At 32.0% G+C, this 845-nt stretch overlaps 1 protein-coding gene across 3 annotated transcripts in view; it reads left to right on the forward strand.

Moving 5' to 3' along the window:
* Positions 1-845, forward strand: part of LOC106465982 — a 107,695-nt gene that overhangs the window by 39,680 nt on the left and 67,170 nt on the right. For 2 of the 3 annotated variants that reach the window (XM_013926232.2, XM_022393949.1), the window contains exon 2: positions 533-628. The exons of the other annotated variant lie outside the window; for it this stretch is intronic. In XM_013926232.2, coding sequence (XP_013781686.2) covers positions 533-628 — 96 coding nt within the window. The remainder of the gene's footprint in view (positions 1-532; positions 629-845) is intronic. 3 annotated transcript variants of the gene reach the window in all.

An 845-nucleotide genomic window follows, 5' to 3' on the forward strand; every position in this document is an offset into this window, starting at 1 on the left:
TTAGTACTGCATCTGCTTACATAAAGATCTGCAGATCTTATTCAACCGTTAGTACTGTATCTGCTTACATAAATATCTACAAATCTCGTGTAGCTTTGCGCGAAATTCAAAACAAACAAACATTACAGGTTAGTAATAACATGATACATGTGTAAACCTTTAAGCATTATCCCGTATCAAAAATCTAGGTGATTTCGAACACGGTCAGACATATTTTAGGAAATAAAATTATAGAGTTCGATGCATATGTTTCTGTGGAAAATCTGCTTGTCATATACAGGACCATGACCAGCAGTTAACTTCCAAGCAAATACTTGAAGATGAAATAATATGGGATTTTGTAATGTGATTGCTTTGATTTGTTAATATTCTATGCTGTAATAAAACACGATATATGATTAAGATTTTGAGTACGAAAAATTAAGAATCCGTTGATGCTTATGATGTTCAAAATGATAGAATGTAGATTACTTAAGACAGATTTGTAACCTTTTTTGGCGTCTAAGCGTTTGTTACTTTACGTTCTCTAAAGGAAGCCTTACGAACTATCTTAAGGGAATACATCAGTCGATTCTCAGACCTAGCTGGAAGCCTAATCAGCTGTGGACCAGTGCTTAATTGGCTTGAGGTGAGTATAGTGTTACATATTAGAATTTCAAATAGCCTGAAATTGAGTTAACTGATAATTTAAATTTAGTAGTTAAATTGTGCTTTGGATTTAGCAGTTAAGTAAAAGCCGATATATAGTCAGTTATGATATTTCCCAACAAGATTGATATACAGTTTTCTTTTTAACACAAATACGTTTTAATATACACACAACAGTACAATATACAATAAGAATT

This window comes from Limulus polyphemus, unplaced genomic scaffold, assembly GCF_000517525.1.
Source record: "Limulus polyphemus unplaced genomic scaffold, Limulus_polyphemus-2.1.2 Scaffold2113, whole genome shotgun sequence".
Lineage (NCBI taxonomy): Eukaryota > Metazoa > Arthropoda > Merostomata > Xiphosura > Limulidae > Limulus > Limulus polyphemus.